Genomic DNA, 15600 nt, shown 5'->3' with positions numbered 1-15600 from the left:
AAAAGTGTAGACGATAGCAAGATCTATGTGGCCAGGGGCCGGACGAAGCTCCGCGGTGGTACGTGGAGATAAGGCAATAAGACGACGGTCCACCCAAATACCACGGCAATTGAAGAGCGATAGAGATGGAGCTGAAGGCCCGTTGCGCAGAAAAGAGCGGCGAACAAAGATCAATTGAATTGCAGAAGCCGAGCCTGTCGAACCTGTCGAAGAGCTTTCCCCACGATATACGGAGACGGACACACTGGCCTTTCGTCAGCGGTCCAGATCGGACTCCCGAGACGCGCGGTCACGTGCACGCCCCCCCGGATCGATCGTCGGGCCGCCCAAGAAGCTTCGACATTATTGCCGGCTCTTCTGCAGCATTGGACGGCCAGGAAAGCTTCACGGGCACTTCAAATGACCTTTTCTCTTTGATTGCATATTCGGGATGCGCAATCACAGCTCCAATGGCTGACTTGTACCCTTCTCTGACACACTGCGCCATTGTCGCAACGGCGTTCAAAATCCTCCTTTTCCCCGCTTAGTACGTTAGCTGGCAGTGTATTCCCCAAACTTCGAATTCGCCGGAGTTTTATGCGATGGATGCTGACTCACGGATTCTATGGTACAGCAAGTCGACTGATTTCGAAGTTCATCGCAATTGGCTGGCTATCACGCATTCGTTGCCCGTACAGGACTGGTACTACGAGGTACGTGACCCTTGCTCCGCACTGCTTTGGTTGTCCGGAAAAATAACAGCATCGTGGCTAGAAAACCTCAGAATGGACTCTCGATTATCCTCCCTTTTTTGCCGCATTTGAGTGGGCGCTTTCTCAGTTGGCGCAATATGCGGACCCAGCGATGCTTGTTGTCCAGAACCTCAACTATGATTCCTGGCAGACTGTATACTTTCAGAGGGCGACAGTCATTTTGACGGAGCTTGTCCTCTTTTTCGCTCTTAAACAGTCAGTACCGTTGTCGCGCGTATCTGGAGGCTTAGCTGACTTTGCCCATGCAGATTCATCAAGTCCGTTCCTCAGCCTAATAAACACCTCGCACATGCCGCTAGCTTGTCGATTTTGCTGTCTCCCGGGTTATTCATCATTGATCATATTCATTTTCAATACAATGGCTTTCTGTACGGGATACTGATTCTTTCTATCGTTTGGGCTCGGAAACAATCGACTTTACTTTACAGTGGGATTGCCTTCGCCGTTCTGCTCTGTCTGAAACACATCTACCTCTACCTCTCGCTCGCCTATTTCGTCTACTTGCTGCGAGCGTATTGCCTGGACCCGAAATCGGTTTTTCGACCACGATTCGGAAACATCATCAAGCTGGGTCTCAGTGTACTCACAATATTCGGACTTGCGTTTGGCCCATTTGCGTCTTGGGGTCAACTACTTCAACTGAAAGATCGGTTGTTTCCGTTTTCAAGAGGCTTGTGCCATGCGTACTGGGCCCCGAACGCCTGGGCCATGTATTCATTTACGGACCGCATCCTCATCCCACGTATGTCCAACCCTACCGCTTTTTCTGCCTTGCTAACCGTTGCAGTTGCCCCGAGACTTGGACTCCCAGTCAACTACGAAGCTCTCTCAAGCGTTACCCGCGGTCTTGTCGGCGATACATCTTTCGCCGTACTGCCAGAGGTCTCCAAGGAACACACATTCGCTCTAACACTCCTGTTTCAATTAGTAGGACTCTTTCCTTCCGAGCAACCGTTCGCAATTCTAATTCAATTTAGCTCCCATTGATCAAACTCTGGCGTCGTCCTGACCCAGACACCTTCATCGGCGCCCTCACTCTTTGCGGCTACGCCTCCTTCATTTTCGGCTGGCACGTCCACGAAAAAGCCATCCTTCTAATCATCATTCCCTTCAGCCTAATCGCTCTCAAAGACCGACGTTACTTCAGCGCATTCCGACCCATAGCCGTGGCGGGCCACGTCTCGCTCTTTCCCCTCCTCTTCACAGCAGCGGAGTTCCCGCTCAAAACAGTCTACACCCTCCTGTGGCTAATCCTCTTCCTCTTCGCCTTTGACCGCATCGCACCCGTCCCTGAGCGGCCGAGGATCTTCCTCGTCGACCGCTTCTCCCTACTCTACATCACCATTTCCATCCCGCTGATTATATATTCTTCGCTGGTCCATCAACTTGTGTTCGGCCTGGAGCGGTATCAGTTCCTGCCCTTGATGTTTACGAGCAGTTACTCTGCGCTTGGGGTCGTGGGAAGCTGGGTTGGGTTCATGGTTGTTTATTTTACGGCGTAGCCTATAGAATAGACCAATACATCTCTTTACTTGAAAATTTTCCCGAGTATTGATCGGTAAACAACAGTATGTTTTCATTTCTGGCCTGCTAAAGACCTTAAGGTAGGAAACGGGAACAAAAGGAAAAAATCTAAAAATTATCGTATAATACATACATGTGCGGTTCGGATTTGCTCAGCAGGGCTCATGATTCCAGCTCAACTCGCTTATTTCCACATTCCAGGGATGGAATGGTACTTCAGCCTCGAAGAAGACGGCGGATAACGCGATATCGAGATTGCAACAATCTGTTCGATGAACTGGAGAAATTCATGGCCGCCGCGCAAATACAGCCCGCTTCCCCTCTTGGTAGCAGTCTTCAGGCAAACAAGTTTGACGATTGATGCGCGACGAAGAAAGAAACAAGCGGAACGGGTGTTGAATGAGCTTGGTGAAATAGAGTAAAGTGATAAAACAGGGTAGAAGTGAAAGCGGGTAGGGCAAAGTCCTCACAGCCATGAGTAGCTGGACTTCATGCAATAATCGACACGCTCGATAATGCCATTCTCTATGCGCCAGGTGAACCTTTTGAAAAGAAAAAGTCAAAGCCGAAATTGGTGGTACGAGAAAGGGGTAAAGCGGAAGCAGCAAGAAAAAACCGTAGCCAAGGGAAGCCGTTCATCGTAAGCCAATAAGTTATATAAGATAAAATTATGAGGAAGATAGATGCGGCCATAGCCTTATTGAGGGGACGCTGCCGTTTGTTCAGTTGAGGTAGGCTGAACTTCAGGGGACCGAGCGTCCTCGGGAGCGGTAGCGCATTGGGGGTTCAACACACTGATGCGTTGTTCAATGAGTTTTTGAAGAGCACGAAGGGAGGAAATCTCGTCGTTTGGCGCAGGGACGTTCTTGGGCTCATTTGCCTTGAGTTGGTCGATCAAGAGACTGATTTTGCCGTCCTCTTCGTTTCGGCAGGTGACCTGATTGCTCTGCGCGAAGGATATCAAGTTTGCAGCTGCTTCGCGCTCCGCCACAGTCCGCGAATTCAATATTGAGGTTGTGATATCCTCATCTGGAACAGCTGGCTTTTGAGAAGCGTAAAAAGCGGTTGCCTTGGAGGTGAGGTTATCAAAGCTCGCCTTTGCGTACTCGAAGTACCTATTGGCTGCTTCTTTCTTTGCCGCATTGTTTTCGTTTTCTCTACGTTTTGTTAGCAAAAGAAAAGGCGCGATAGAGGAACATTGGCCGACCTTTTGACTCTCTCGATGAAGTCGAGCTTAACACCTCTCTCAGAAACACGGTAAGTAACATTTTCCGTTTCGTGGTCCTCCAGGTTCTCATCCTCATCATCTTCTGGGAGAATCTCAATATCAACATAACGGGGGTTCTTTGGGCGGCGAATGCGTTTAACTGTTTCATATCCTTCTTCATCCGTGACAGTGTATTTCATGTCATGTAAGGCGTGGTTCGGACACATCCAAGTGTGATGGAGGCGATCGCTGCCAGGTCGCTGGGTAGGTGGAACAGCGAGTGGTGGATCAACGCAGTCCATATGGAACGCACAGGGGCAATAATCGCACTGTATGATAGGCCGGCAGCCATTAGTGGTGCGCCCACACTTGACGCAGAAAATGAGGTTTCCCTTTGCATCAACGGTTCGTAACAGGAATGGGTCATCGTAGCGACCAGTGCGGCTTCCCCGAGCGGCACGCGGATTGAGGCGCGGTAACGATGCGACCTCTTCGTATTTTCCCTCGTCATTGGTGCGGACACCAGCAAAGAAGTCTCGAATGCGAGAAGGTAGTGCGAAGTCTCTATCCGAGACCTTGTCCATGCCGCCGAGTAGAGTATTCATCGATTGCGATACCGAGCATTTTGGACAAAACCAATCACCATCCGGGGGGTTTGCAGGATCCAATGGTGGCGTTAAGCAGGAAAAGTGGAACGACAGCACACAACCATCGCAGCATAAGAGTCGCCCACTGCGGTTACAGTTTCGACAGAAATCATTATTTTCTGCGGGCTCGTCGTCACTAGTTCAAGTCAGCCACTCTGGTGTCCAATGGCTAAATGGAAGGGTTATAGGCCAAGGGCAACGAAAGGAGTAAATACGTACCTTAGGGAAGGTGTAATGCGCCTGTTATCGCCGGCATCACTGCTCGACACACTTTCTGAGCGCTCTGTCCGCGTTCTCGCATCGTCGGCGGAATCATCTACACCCTTCCTGACTGGACCAGGAGAAGACAAGTTTGATCGAGGATTTGTAGCCAAAGAAGAACGGAGCCTACTTTCGGGAGCCACAATCTTCGGGAGAGACTTCCGCAATCGAGTTCTCTTTGCTTGCACAGCCTCCGTTGAAAGCTCAGGGTCTTCCGATGCCGTCTGCCGCTGATGGTCACCGGATGCCAACACGGAGCGACGTTCCGGAACATTCTTCTTTTGCTTTGTATTCTTGGCCTGCTTTCCTTTCTTGGTGTGTCCAGCGGAAGCCGCGGAAGCTACGGCAGGCGCATAGGTCTCGGCATCAAGTGACTTCGCAGACGATAGAGTAGATTCACTACTACCAGAACGACCCCGTCGAGGGGCTGGTAATGTAGTGGTTTCGTTACCTGCAACATCTTGGGATTCCAGTTCGCCCCAAGCACCTTGTATCACCTTTTGGAACATGGACCTCTGCGGGGAGTCGGGTGTTTCCTGACAAACCCCATCTAGAATATTGAGCGCATAGGGGTCATTGCCACACTTTTCCCACATACTGAGTAGCCCCTTGATGACGGGGCGGTTATCGGCGTTCGAAGCCAATCGTATGGCGCTTTGGACAGCATCCTTGAGCGTGTCGATGTCGGCGTCCCCAGGATCGGGAACAGGTAAGATTGCGAATGCTGCTAGATCTTCTTCGATCGTAGGCTTGTGCGGAACCGGCTCAGGAGCCTGCTCCTCGGGTGTCAGAGGAGTTTGAATGTCATCGTTCTTCTCCCCATTTACTTCGGGTTGCAGTTCTTTCCTGGCAGGAATGCTAGGGGTACCCGGCTTGGATGGTGCCAGCCCAACCTTGCGCATATCCGCGGCAGAGGGCATTACGCCTAATGGGCGCATAGTTCCTAGTACGGGGTTTGCGCTGCTCGATACCGCTGACCAGGGCGTATCATCATAGCTCGGCACAGGTGCTCTCAGTTCTGGCTCAGCCCAATCCCCGTTCTGTTCAGGCAATTGTGTACCATTAACTCCATTCGCTTGGGTCTCTTCAGGCTGATCGGGTTGCGACTGGCTTGAAACCGGCGTGTCTCGAAGTGGATCTGTCGCTACTCGCGAAGTCCTTCCAGTTCGGCGCTGTTTACGCGGTCTGATGGAATCTGTGAAAGAAGAAGCCATATTGGCCGTGTTTTGCGCTGGTGTCGAGGGTCGGGAGTCGTTTGACCTTGCGTGGGAGGACGAACGGAGATTCCGTGCCATTGTTGCGAAAGCAGGGCACAACAATCGGGACGCCTGCGCAGCATGCTGTTAGCTCCGGGGAAAATATAGACGAAAAAATAATTTCTTCTCCAACTAAAATAGTACTTACCGATGAAGAGGGTCCTTGAACTCAGCGACCGTGCCCGGCGTGGCTGGTTGGAATCGTGGCCAGCCCGCGCGGTTGAAGAAAGAAAGATTGCGGAGTTGCGAAATGGGACTTTTCGAGGTCCCAAGCCCCAATCACGCTCCCAGGGGTTCGCTGCGGATGCTACAACAACCACCGGAATTTCACACCTAAATAACACGAGTAAAATGTTAGATTTCGAGCTCAAATAATAATTAATACATGCTGAATTGAGGATTTTGGTTGTATTGTGAATAGTGGGCCTTACCAAATGCTCACGTATGCACCCTTGGCGGTTACAGTCCAGGATAGGCGTAAGGACAACCAGACAAAGTTTGTAGATAGTACGCAGTATCCAGAGTAGAGTACAGTAGCTGTCGTAAGACTGCAAAGATTCTGGGAAGTAATTTCCCAGATGTTTCCGAAACTTGAAGCCTTGTCCGTCAGCATAACACTCAAGTCAACTGTAACTCATTGAGACCGAATGATAAAAACCAATGCTAGATCTTCCAAAAACACGTAAAACAAATGAAGATGCTCGGTCAAGGAGGAAGAAAGGGTCATAAAGGTGGAGAGCGTCATGGTAGGCTATTGCGACGACGAACCAGGGATATCTGATAAGTCCAACGCGCCCAGCAGAGGCGAAGTATCTACTGTAGATGGCAAGGTGCTCTTCTCCATGAAGTAACGAAATATTCAGTGACTTACAGCGCACAGCGGCTTAAGAGCCTCGGTGGGCAATGAAAACACAACCTGCTGTGTTCTTTGTTGGGGCGAGGCAAGGTGGCCCTCAGTATTCCCAGAACCAGCGGAAATACAGGAAACGCTTCTCTCAGCTCAATAGTTCCTGTAAATGTCAGTTAGAGGTCTTTGTTCAGTGATAGAGACTATGCGAACTGTAGTGGAGGTTGAGAACGTAGAGACGTGGATGTATGAAGGTGGGAGTGAAAGGAGGAGACGAGGGCAGAGGAGATGAAGGCCGGGGAAGGAAGGAGGAACAGAAGTCAAGGATATGGGAAGAATAGAAGTGTTACCGTAAGTGGGAACCAGGATGTGTTATTGAAACTGCTCAATATGCAGCGCGGGCGACAAGTGAATAGTGGTGTTGGTGGCGCTGTCCTTAGGCACGCGAAGGTAGGGGCTGTCAATACCGGACAGGTTTCACACTCGCTCTTAGATTGCGAGAGACATCAATAAGCCAGAACACACGAAACTAGCCGCGGAGAGATAGATGTCTAGAACAACAGAATCAATCTTGCGTTGGGCACTGATAGGTTATAGCCCAGCAGCAACTTTTTCGGAGTTCGCTCGGGAGTGCGATATGTCCAGATGACCGGGCAAGAAGGAACAAGGGGCAGTCTTCAACAACAGGAACAAATTTAAAGAGAAGACGAGCCAAGCAATTTACTCCAGCTATACCTGGGTGATGGGTAGAAAAAGGCAGGTCTTATGTGGATGGGGAGGGAGGCAGCCGGGAGAGAGGAAGAGGAAGAGAGCTGCGAAGAGGCAGACGAGCCTTTTCGTTGGCCCACTCCTCAGTGATGACCAGCTCACCACTCACAACACCAGGCACCACAACACATCTGTAAACCACTTGGCAGGCTGTATTTCCCTACATACAACTCTGCTGGTTTGAGGAAATGGTCTATCGTGCCCTTGGGGCCGCTCAGTTACATGCAGTCGGGGGTTACGTGCACCTCCATGATCCGCTTTAGCATCCGAATAACACTTGGTACATGGGCGTCGAAAGACGCCGGCTTACTCAGAGTATAGAATCCTTCTAATGATCCTCTAAAACTAAGGGAGGCGGCGAGAAAATATGTTATGATGGAAAGTGGCAACAACCGGTGAGGCTTCGTCCCTATATCACACCGACTGATTATGATCCAGGACAACTCTTCAGGAATCTAATGACCACATCAGGTACACCGACCAAGTCAAAAAGTAGTGTTTCACCAGTCGTGGAAATATAAGAAGTGTCACTAAGTTCCAGCTGTTACAGACATGGATGGGGAACAGAGATTGTTCAATAACCCCCTGAATGGCTTCATCCGAAGCAATCGTGAAAATCTACCCTAAGGACGGCGCATCATTGAAGAAATTACTTCCAGTAAAAGCAAATGGCATCATAATACAAGTAAGAGTATTGTTATCTCATGTCTCTTGCTCGCGGGGGTGGTTCCTGAGATGGATTATCTTCTTTGCTTGGATACCTGTGACTATGTGCGACTCTCATGTGATTTTTTTTTTCCGGATGTATTTGTTATGTGACAAAGGTTCTTAATGGACATGGGATAAGAAGGATGAAAGGCTTTAAGCCGGTTCTTCGGTTTGGCCTTTTTGTTTCTTCCCCTACAGTAAGAAAACTCTCCATCTCCGGCTTGTGATAGCAGGCCGCGGCGGTGGCCAAATAGCCACAGGAAATGGTCTCAGGGTGAGTCTGACGTAGGACTATGGTCAAGGTCCAATAGATACAGCAAAATTCAACCAATTAAGCAGTCCATCTATTCAGCGTCCTGAGCACCATCAGCCTTCTTGGCCTTCTTCTTCTTGTTCTTGTTCTTCGACGATCCAGTGGATTTCGAGAGCGGGAGCTCAAGGATCTTGAGGATCTCTTCATCCTCGATCTTCTTGTCCGACTTGATCTTCTCAAAGTCAGGAGTAGCAGGAGCAGCCAGCTTCGTGATACCGTTCTTGGTAATCGCTGTGAGACGTGTCAGTGAATGGTTCATGGTCTATAGATGCCTACACATTGTGCATCCAAATTAGTGGTCTGAACTCACCAATTGTGGTCAGGTAGCGGGAGACCGCAGAGTTATCGGCCTCGCCGGCAGGCTCGTATTGCCGCAGGACACCTCCACGGACACACTCTAGGACACCGACCTTAGCGGCCTTCTCGTCATCGAGCTGTCGCAAGCTGAAGGGAAAATGGCCGAACTTCTTGACGACCTCGGAAAGGACCTGTCGAGAGCTGGGTCTCTTGAGCTGGTATGTCGTAGTGGTACGACGGTGCAGGGTGGAACGGTGGTCCAGGTTCTTCACTTTTCCGGATCCAAGGGACAGGCCCATCTCAACACCCCAAGCCTCACCAACGTCGGGGATTCCCTCACCCCTCGTGCTGTTGGCGCTGGGGGAAAGAATGATCTTCTTCTCGGCCTCAATCTCATTGCGCTCGAATTGCCAGGTGGTTGTGTTCTCAACGACGTTGCAGTCGTAAATCTTGGCGACCTTCTCGATCAGCTGAGAAATGCGAGCCTGGGTAGGGGCGCGCTCGGCGGCAGCCTTCTTCTTCTCTTCCTCGGATCCAGTAGCGAGGAGACCGGGGGGCGCCATGAGTCTCAGAAGTAGCTCGTTGGCGTAGTAAGTGGCATGGATGAGGTCGGCCTCGCGACCGGTAACCTCAGACTTGCCGACAACGACCATGTCGCAAACAATGGTTCCGAATCCATCGATCTGGGCACCAAGCTGGATCTTGGCGATTTCACCAGCCTTCAGGGTCGTCTCGGCCTCCTGGGTGTCCGATACCAGGGGAGTGTACGGGGTCACATAGGAGCTGGGAGAAACCGTCGTTGGGTGACCAATACCTGCAACAAAGGCAGATCAGTACACTGCTCGGGGGAGGTTTTCAGGCCTTGGGCAAAACAATGGAGGGGGCTCGCAACGAACCCTTTGTGATCTTCTTGCCCTTGTAGACCTTGGCAAGCTCCTCGTCCAGGATCTTATCACCCTGCTGGCAGATTTCGACGATCTTGGCGCCCTCAACACATAGCGCTAGAGAATTCACATTAGACTTGTCACTTCAGGGTAGGGTTTGGTACGGCATTAGCGCTCGGGCAACACACCTGAGACAGCCTCGACGACCTTGTGCGAAATCTGGGCAGCGGTCTTGTACTTGGTAAGGGTATCGGGGTTGTTCAAGGTGTAGTCTGGAAGCAATCAAGAAGTAGTTAGCTGATACTGTTGCGACGAGCACGCTGAAACAGTGTCAATGCGAGAGTAAGGGCATCCGGCTCGAGAAGAGAAAAAGATGTGAAGAATTTCACAGGTGAGTTCCGCGGATGGCTGGGCGTAGCGGCTCTGCCCATCTCACCCGGTTATGATGACGATGAAGCAAGCGGGAAGCCCACAAACGCGGAGCTTTTTGCACAGCAGAAGAGGGGCACTGCTAAGCAGTCAACACTTACCAACCTCGGTGGTCTGGGGGGTCTGGGTTTCGGCCATTGTAAATGGAATCAAGCTCGCACTGGCGCGAGGAGGTGACAGGCAACAAGGCTCAAAATCAGCAGTCGTGCGGAGGTGGAGGAGGAGGAAAATTAGCCAGCTTCGTCGGCCAGATATTGAGGTATGGAGCTGGAGTCAGTCGTGTGCACCTAAAGTACCCATTACGTATCATGGTTACAGAGCTGGCGGGGCTCTGGCCTGAGAGCTCCTGTGAGTGCGCTGGGAGGGGCCAAGCCTTGGGTAGGGCTTTGTATGGCAATTACCGTTTCTTACCAGACCGCCCACTTTCCCGTCGATTTTCTCGCCTGCAGGCTGCCAGTGAGGCACTCATGCTGATGTCACTACGTATCCAACCGTGCCTTGTTATTTTCTGTTTTGGGGTGATTCGTACACTGATACCGATCTTACCGATCTTCCACAACAACCCCAGTGGCAATTTCAACTAAGAGGGAAAACAAACGCACATCTTCCACTAATGCTGTTACGAGACTCGACGTGTCAGGTGAGGAATACCTACGTCACGCGAATAGGATCCATTCATACAGCCTGCAACTTCTCGTACTAGTAAGGCGCTTCATAGCCCGGACCGTCAACATAGTCTTGCACTTGAGGAATAATCACTGCTCTCATTGGATGCTACTTGAGTCTACAATGTCCCCAGCAGATACTCCACCAAACTCAGACAAGCCATGGACTGTCCGTATGGCATGGCTGTCAAGGGAACATTCTTATAGAACTCAAGGGTATCGCCGATTGCTGTACCAAAGCTGGTGTTCCTGAGTTCTCCTTGCTCATCAACTGCGCCAAAGACCGCTGCAATCGCCTTCTGTGCTACGGGTCTGAACTTGTCGCTGATATAGTGCTTCCTCACAGCCTTGAGAATGCCGTAGCCGAAACCGGCGGTGGCGGAGGCCTCCGCGTATGAATCTTCATGGTCCAGCAGCGTACGCCAGTACCCCTCTTTTGTTTGTAGACGCTGCAATGCCTCTACCTGTGCCAGGAGAGTGTCGATCAAATGGATGCGGATAGGATCACTGGGTTCCAGGTCCAGTAGTTCAATGAAATCAGGGATAACGATGGTAATCCAGCTATTGCCGCGACCCCAAAGGGCTCGAGCAAAGTTGTGACCTCCATCTTCGAATGTCCATCCATGGAAGAAGAGCCCTGTCCGAGTATCGAAAAGATATTTGATATGCACAAGGAATTGGCGCTTTGCCTCGGCGATATATGCAGGCCGATTCAGCAACTTCCCGATTTTAGCCAACGGCATGACCGTCATCATTAGTGTGTCATCCCAGAGCTGCTGGTAATTGTCGGTTAGGTATGTGATATGCTGCATGCCACCGAATCGGGTACGCTCAAGGTCGTGCATTGCCCATTCGGCCCATGCATCCAGCCAGGGAAGATAGGCCGAGTTCCCAGTGTGCTCGTAGACGTATGCCAACGTCAGGAACGGCGACATGGTATTGATATTCTTTGTCGTGCCACCTTCAGCGAATCGCGCGGCGAACCAGTCCTCAATAATGGCAAGATATTTCTGATCATTTGTCATCTCATAGTATTTCCAGATTCCATAGAGGCCGATTCCATGCGTCCAGTCCCAGCCAGTCCAGGATTTGGTGTCAACAATGCGCCCATCTTCAAGGTGATGGATGAATTGGCCGCTCGTGTCTCTGATATTGATGAGGTTGTGGATGAGGCGGTTGATCGTCTCATGGGCCTGGGGAGGGGTAAATGACATATTAGCGATCTAAAGGTGAAATTTTGTAGAAGAACCAGGCTCTTTTCCCAGACTACTTATTTATGCCCTCGATCTGCGGCTGTCAAGTCGACAGGGCCTGAAGTGGTATTTTTTGCGGAAGAGAGGGGGCAGTTGGGCATCTGCAGGATCCCAAAGGAGCTCCAGGTTGGAGACTACCACGCACCAGTCTGCGCGATTCATGTCTTGTCATCCCTCGCCCTTTTGAGACTTGGAAGGCGCTGGGATCATCTAGTGCTTTTCCGATTCAGACGGACATTTCCCCCTTCCTCTCCTATCTCCAACTGGCCTAGTCCCTACCTAGTAATTTTCCCGAGTGTAAGCATCTGCTCCCCAAGCAAACGCAGGATAATATACTTACATAGTCCATAGGTACTATTGGTATTAAGGAAATATAAGCGGCATGGCATACTGGTAGTAAATGCCGGGGTACGGGATCTGGGGTCTGGGGTAATCCCAATGAGGGCGAGAGATGTTGATAAAAGGCGACTCGCTCCCTTCTCACTTCATCGTTCTCTGCACTCCTGTCCATTTGTCAGGGAAGGCATTTCTTCACTGTCTTGGCCCTATTCGTAATGGCTGACAACGCTCAAACTTCTACGGCGACCAAGGATGCCCCGGGCTCTGGGCATCTGGAACAAGTCCTCTCCGAAGGGGCCATAGATAAGCAGACTGTCGACTATTCGCGTGTCGACAATGAAGTCCAGCAGTATGCCGGTCAGGAATCCATCTCAATTGATAAAGCAACAAACAAACGACTGCGCAAGATGATCGACCGGCGCGTGTTGGTAGTCATGATCCTTACCTACTTCTTGCAGGCGCTGGATAAGGGAACGATGTCATTTGCTTCTATTATGGGGATCAGAGAATATGCTGGCTTGGAGAATGGCCAGAAGGTTCCTACAACCTATCACCGCTAATACTCCATGTACTGACCGTGGGCAGTACTCTTGGTTAACGACCTGCATCTACATCGCCGTCCTTGTTGTTGAATACCCGACGAATTTGATTATCCAGCGCGTTCCGATTGCCAAATACCTAGGTCTTAATATTACTCTATGGGGCGCCACCCTTGCTCTACACTCTGTCTGCAAAAGCTTTCCTAGTTTACTGGCTGTCCGCACATTGTTGGGTATCTTTGAGGCTGTTTGTCAACCCTCATTTGTTCTACTTTCTAGTATGTGGTACAAGCGGCATGAACAAGCAGAAATTGTTACCTACTGGTAGGTGCCATGACTCAGTCTCCCCAATATTGCCGTTAGCCCAATCGGCTTACAGAGGATAGGTATATGATGAATGGTGGACAACAAGTCGTCGGCGGCCTGTTGGCTTACTGCTTCAGTCTCATCGGCAACGGTTACCATATCAAGTCCTTTCAGGCTCTCTTCCTAACATACGGGTGCATTTCTGTTCTATGGGGGGTCTTTGTGATCCTCTGGATGCCTGATTCACCCATGCGCGCTAAATGCTTTGACGAGGACGATAAACGCCTGATGATCGAGCGTGTTCGATCTAACCAGACTGGACTGCAGAATAAACAGTTTCGCGCCTATCAGGTTCTAGAAGCATTCCGTGATCCCCAGGTTTACTGCTACATGGCAATCCAGGTCTTTACTACACTTCCAACCAGCGGATTGGCCAACTTTGCCAATATAATCATTGAGAGCTTTGATTTTACTGTGCTACAGACTCAGCTATTATCCATGGTCCTTGGGTTCTATATTATTATGGTGCTGTTCATGACCTTATTCTTGATCAAGAAAACCGGCCAGAACCTGTATATTATGCTGGGATTTATTATACCGTATGTCCCTGATCCCGGGGCCTGCTCTTTCCCCTCTGTTGGCTTTCCTTATACTCCTATCCAATTGCATAACTAACATATTCAGGTCATACATTGGCACCATCGTCTTGATGACTGTGGAAAATAAGAATTTTGCAACGAAAATTGGTCTCCTAATTAGCTACTACATCACCATGTCGTTTTGGGCTGCCCAGACATTGGGTTTATCCATGGTCTCTCGAAACATCGGCGGTGCGACCAAAAAGTCCGCTGTTATCGCGACGACCTTTGTTTCCTGGGCTGTTGGGAACTCCATCGGTACTGTCCATCCATTTTCCTATCTCTATTTAGGGTATATAGAGCAGTTTGCTAACCTCAGCAGGCCCTCAAGTCTTCCTTGACAACGATGCCCCTCGCTACCTCACTGCCTTTAGCGTGCATTTAGGCTGCTACGTTTGTCTGACATTTGCGGTCATATTCCTGCGGTTTTATCTGTCCAGACAGAATAGGAAGAAAGACCGCATGCTTCTTGAAGCAGGTCTTGATCCTAACGAGGAAAATCTGGCGCATGCGTTTGAAGACCGCACTGATCGGGAGAATCTTTACTTCCGGTACATGTACTAGAGATGGATCTTGGATAAAACTTTCGATACTCCTTACTTTATTCAGTGCTTGCGGTAGAATGAGATACAAAAATGCAGCCAAGTCAGTTTCTTGAAACTAATCTAGAAGACCTTGTGGTGATGCTACACGCGACTAGGTTATCGCAAAAATATATAGTTTGCGATAGACAAGTCTATTAAACCAATATTTCCGGTCGTGTCTTTGTACCACCCAATTTTAATTTCACAGGCCAATATAGAAAACACGGTTCAGGGAGTTCTAAAAGTGCTCAGCTGAGTACAAAGACGTCTACCTAAGATCTAGTTCACATCATTCCCGCCTCCAACAAGCCGCGGGGTTGCGTCATGGCGTTTCCTCCTCAGTTTGCGACCTCACTACAACTCAACAAGTTGAACTACCCTCCACCTAAAGGATTACAACTGAATTAAACATGATGCTGGACAGGACGGGGATTACTCTGCGCGTCTTGACGAAAAACATTCGGTATGACACCGGTTGCTCTCCGTTCAAAGGGGAGCGGCCTTGGAGTGAGCGAGCACCACGCATCCTCAGCGAGCTCCACTATAATGCTCGCAACCTGGATGCATTCATATGTCTACAAGAGGTCCTCGACAATCAACTCATTGATCTATTATCTGGGTTAAACTCGGGCAATTCCGCCACATCGGAAGCCGGAGCCGGAGCTTGGGCCTATATTGGCGTTGGTCGAAATGATGGCTACAGAGCTGGCGAATATTCACCCATATTTTATCGTCCCTCGGTCTGGGAGCTTCGTCATTGGGAGACCGTCTGGCTTTCCGAGACGCCAGATGTCCCATCGAAAAGTTGGGATGCTGCATCGATTCGCATCGTGACCATTGGTGTCTTCACCCATCATGTCAGCCGTCAAACAGTTCTCGCCCTGAACACCCATCTAGATGATCAGGGATCCCGCTCCCGGTTTGAAGCGGCCCATATAATCTTGCAAAAGATCGAAGAGTATCGAACTGGGCGCCTCGGGAACATAATCTCGGCTGTCTTTCTGGCGGGCGACTTGAACAGTGAAGAGTCTCAAGAAGCACACTCGGTATTGACGGCCAAAGAGTCCCCGCTGCTTGACTCCGCCGCATTGGTGAACAAGGCCGATTCATACGGCAATCACATTACTTGGACGGGATTTGGATACGAACCCGAGGAACCCTCGCGGATCGATTACGTCTTTCTGGGGCCTGCTCAGGGTGTGGATAGCGAAGGTCGTCGCCGTGGCCTTCCCTGGGGGATCGAAGGGTACGCGGTCTTGGCAAACCGCTTCGATGACGGCGTGTTCAACTCGGATCATCGGGCGGTTGTGGTTGATGTGAGCTTACGCAACTGAGATTCTGAACTTGGGGTGATCATCCCCGGAGCCATCAGCATGCATATCT

General features: G+C 50.3%; 6 protein-coding genes across 6 annotated transcripts; 3 read left to right on the top strand and 3 right to left on the bottom strand.

Moving 5' to 3' along the window:
- Nucleotides 1-125: 125 nt before the first annotated feature.
- Nucleotides 126-2254, top strand: ALG8 (dolichyl-P-Glc:Glc1Man(9)GlcNAc(2)-PP-dolichol alpha-1,3-glucosyltransferase ALG8; the record flags this gene model as incomplete). Its single annotated transcript, XM_041698870.1, has 6 exons — nt 126-526; nt 614-692; nt 754-947; nt 1001-1494; nt 1540-1679; nt 1730-2254. 6 exons carry the CDS (start codon nt 126-128, stop codon nt 2252-2254), a joined length of 1833 nt encoding a protein of 610 aa, XP_041552012.1.
- Nucleotides 2255-2973: 719 nt separating this feature from the next.
- On the bottom strand, nt 2974-5686 carry APUU_20249S (putative PHD finger domain protein; the record flags this gene model as incomplete). The annotated part of the gene is made up of 3 exons (XM_041698869.1): nt 2974-3433; nt 3484-4266; nt 4350-5686. 3 exons carry the CDS (start codon nt 5684-5686, stop codon nt 2974-2976), a joined length of 2580 nt encoding a protein of 859 aa, XP_041552011.1.
- Nucleotides 5687-8314: 2628 nt separating this feature from the next.
- Nucleotides 8315-10031, bottom strand: CDB4 (curved DNA-binding protein (42 kDa protein); the record flags this gene model as incomplete). Its single annotated transcript, XM_041698868.1, has 5 exons — nt 8315-8514; nt 8594-9394; nt 9477-9581; nt 9653-9736; nt 9995-10031. 5 exons carry the CDS (start codon nt 10029-10031, stop codon nt 8315-8317), a joined length of 1227 nt encoding a protein of 408 aa, XP_041552010.1.
- Nucleotides 10032-10677: 646 nt separating this feature from the next.
- Nucleotides 10678-11772, bottom strand: APUU_20247S (glycoside hydrolase family 88/105 protein; the record flags this gene model as incomplete). The annotated part of the gene is made up of 1 exon (XM_041698867.1): nt 10678-11772. The coding sequence occupies one exon, from the start codon at nt 11770-11772 to the stop codon at nt 10678-10680; it is 1095 nt and encodes a 364-aa protein (XP_041552009.1).
- A 593-nt stretch (nt 11773-12365) lies between these two features.
- APUU_20246A (uncharacterized protein) lies at nt 12366-14197 on the top strand (the record flags this gene model as incomplete). Its single annotated transcript, XM_041698866.1, has 5 exons — nt 12366-12686; nt 12736-13013; nt 13076-13594; nt 13680-13891; nt 13956-14197. The coding sequence occupies 5 exons, from the start codon at nt 12366-12368 to the stop codon at nt 14195-14197; spliced, it is 1572 nt and encodes a 523-aa protein (XP_041552008.1).
- Nucleotides 14198-14627: 430 nt separating this feature from the next.
- On the top strand, nt 14628-15551 carry APUU_20245A (endonuclease/exonuclease/phosphatase family protein; the record flags this gene model as incomplete). Its single annotated transcript, XM_041698865.1, has 1 exon — nt 14628-15551. The coding sequence occupies one exon, from the start codon at nt 14628-14630 to the stop codon at nt 15549-15551; it is 924 nt and encodes a 307-aa protein (XP_041552007.1).
- Nucleotides 15552-15600: the final 49 nt, after the last annotated feature.

Source organism: Aspergillus puulaauensis, chromosome 2 (genome assembly GCF_016861865.1).
Source record: "Aspergillus puulaauensis MK2 DNA, chromosome 2, nearly complete sequence".
NCBI lineage: Eukaryota > Fungi > Ascomycota > Eurotiomycetes > Eurotiales > Aspergillaceae > Aspergillus > Aspergillus puulaauensis.
The sequence above is the reverse complement of the archived record's forward strand: the minus strand, read 5'-3'. Positions and strand labels throughout refer to the sequence as shown.